This window comes from Trachemys scripta, chromosome 3, assembly GCF_013100865.1.
Source record: "Trachemys scripta elegans isolate TJP31775 chromosome 3, CAS_Tse_1.0, whole genome shotgun sequence".
Taxonomy (NCBI): Eukaryota; Metazoa; Chordata; order Testudines; family Emydidae; genus Trachemys; species Trachemys scripta.
Genome location: NC_048300.1, coordinates 38,580,441 through 38,583,392, shown reverse-complemented (window position 1 = coordinate 38,583,392; position 2,952 = coordinate 38,580,441). Strand labels below are relative to the sequence as shown.

Below are 2,952 nucleotides of genomic sequence, written 5' to 3'. Positions count from 1 at the left end.
AAGTATCAGGGGGTAGCCGTGTTAGTCTGTATTTATAAAAACAACAAGGAGTCTGGTGGCACCTTAAAGACTAACAGATTTATTTGGGCATAAGCTTTCGTGAGTAAAAACCTCACTTCTTCGGATGCATAGTCCGAAGAAGTGAGGTTTTTACTCACGAAAGCTTATGCCCAAATAAATCTGTTAGTCTTTAAGGTGCCACCAGACTCCTTGTTGTTTTTGTAGATACAGACTAACACGGCTACCCCCTGATACTTTAAGCACGAAAGTTTTTCTTCTTCCATTCTATGAAGAAAAGCTAGGTGTGAGGGGATGATATCTACTAGTTCTAAAATCTTGAAGCACACATGATTAAATAGCATCAGTTCAATTCACTCACTAGAGATACCTTCTTTGTTTGAAAAATCAGTTTTAAAAACAAAAGAAAAAAGTTTTCCTTCTTGTATATCCAGAATATTTAAGGTAGTTTTATTTAATTGTTTAAAATTCTGTTTTGTGCATTGAATTTGAATTTCCATCCAAATACAGCTTGACACAAATTGCAAGTAAAAAAATATCAATCATCCAGTAAACTGGTAAACTATATAATTACTTAAATAAATGCATACAGATACAGTGCATCCTCCTTGTTAGCAAGAAGCACCAAGTTTAGCATAAAGGCTACATATAGCAGGAAATCAAACATTTCCTGCTAATTGTTACCAACCAGTGAGACACTCTCGCTCTCTCTCTTTAGGAATATAAAGAAAGTACAAGTGCAAAACAATTAAAATTGATTATTTAAAATCAATGCTTCCTGCCTCCTGAGTTAGATGATTAAAATAGTGATTTTAATAAAACTTTGATTTAAATCAATCCACCATGCATCAATTTATGCTCAGCTCATAATTGAAAAGTTTTTCTTTATAACTATAAGCACAAGACGTATTGTTTTAAAAAAAAACAAAAACACACACACACACACACACACACAGTTTTGCGGAAGTTGAGAACATTCACAGGAAATATTCATGCTTACCCAGGATGAGTAAGTTTTTCAAGCCCTGTTTATTTGTGATATGTTTGACTGTATATGCAAATCTGAATACAGTATCCACCAATACAGTGTAAATTAAGGGAAAGGGTAACATTTAACAAAAAAATGACACTTCACGTGACATTAGCATATGGATTAGTCTTCCAAAATTGAGGGAACAAGGAAGAGATGGATTAATGTACCAGGTTTTCAACCTAGACCTTTGATCTTATTGGATCCCAACCAAGTGAATGCTTACCATTCACTTGGCTGGGATACCAATTCAACCTTTGCTTTTATCTGAAAACATATCAGAGCTCTTCACTGTTAATTAAAAGCTTTGGAAGCTTGAAGCTGACAAATTATGGCATTGGGTTTGAAGAAGAGAGGCTAGTGAATATGCATACTTCGTTTAACTAAGGCTTTGTCTGCACTTGGAAGTAGCATTATTTCAGTAGTCAGTTGTCATAGAATATCAGGGTTGGAAGGGACCTCAGAAGGTCATCTAGTCCAACCCCCTGCTCAAAGCAGGCCCAATCCCAAGTCATCCCAGCCAGGGCTTTCAACACTCCTTATCTGATTGTACAGACAAGGAAGGCCCAGGGCTCCCACTGAACGGTTATTAGCCACAGGTTTTCTAGGCTACATTTATGGACAAACTGTGGTAGGCACCAGTTTGGCCAACAGACGGTTGCGAGTTAGTTGCTGAAGCAGTGTTGTCCAATACAAACAAGGTCTGAAACTCTCCCTCGCTTGAGGGACAAACCAGCCCCATTTTACAGGAGGATAATAAACGGAGCAGCAGGAGGGATGAGGTGACTTGCCCAAGGTCACACCGCAGGTCAGTGGCAGCGCCAGGAACCGGACCCGTAGGGAGCACCCTGAGGGCATCACTTCCCGCCACGCATGGAGGCACAGAGCCCGTCAGGCCAGGCCCCGAGGGAAGGACTCGCACTCTGTCCCCGCAGACATGGGCTCGGGCGCCACGTTAAGATCCGCCTGCAGCAAAACAGCTCCGGGGCTGACCCGACAGGCGTGAAGGGGGCCGCGGCAGGGACTCGGGCCGCGCAGGAAGGTCACCCCCCGCCCCGCCCGCGGGCGCCAGGCAACCGACCCACAGCCACACCGAGACCTCCCCGCCCGTCGCCTGAAGGTCACCGCGCCCCGCGTAACGGCCCGCAGCCCGTCTGCCGCGCCGCGCCGCGCGGATTCCCCCGCCCCAAGCCCCGCGGGGGCGGCACAGGGAGGACACTGAAGGACAACGACTCTGTGGCGCCGGCCACGCGCTCACCTGGGGGGCGTAGGCGGCGGACGCCACAGCCCCGACCAGCTTCTGGCTGAAGCCGCTGAATTTATAATACATGGCGCCGGCCTCTCCGCACACGCCGCGCTGCTTCCCCGCAGGCACCCGGCCGGCCGCGACACGCGCCAAGGAAGGACCCTCCCCTCCCCGCTGCTTCCTCAGCCGGTAGGGCCCCGGCGCAGGAAGGCAGTTTTGTGGAGGGCTACGCCGAGTGCCGGGAGAACAAAGTCGGAAACCAGCCAAAAGCGCTGCCTACGAAACTTGAGTGATAACGGTGGGTCCCTCGTGGATTGCGGAAGCGTGAACTGCCCCCGGGTTCTGTAGCGAGCACTAAGTAGGCGACAGTTTCCAATCAGGCAGCAGCTGGGCAGCCTAATACGCCTGCGCAGTTGGACTCCGGGCGCGGGATTTAGGCCCTCGCCGCTCAAGAGACATCCAATCAGCTGCCGAGAGCTGTTGACCCCCTGCCTCCTGCATAACAACTGTTGCTAGCTGGGGACGCTTTCTGTGCCACGTGTGTGCAGCCTGCAAGGGCAGAGAAGCTGTGGGCCGGGTGGGCCGGGCACGATCGCTGGGCTCATGGGGCGGCTGCAGCTGAGTGGGGGCCCGGGCCGGGCGGCAGGGCAAAGTGCCA

At 49.3% G+C, this 2,952-nt stretch overlaps 1 protein-coding gene across 1 annotated transcript in view; it reads right to left on the bottom strand.

Moving 5' to 3' along the window:
• LOC117874399 (cytochrome c oxidase subunit 7A-related protein, mitochondrial) overlaps positions 1–2,512 on the bottom strand; it is a 12,754-nt gene extending 10,242 nt beyond the window's left edge. The window contains exon 1 of the mRNA XM_034764475.1: positions 2,307–2,512. Within this exon, the coding sequence (XP_034620366.1) occupies positions 2,307–2,378 (72 nt within the window). The 5' untranslated portion in view covers positions 2,379–2,512. The remainder of the gene's footprint in view (positions 1–2,306) is intronic.
• Positions 2,513–2,952: the final 440 nt, after the last annotated feature.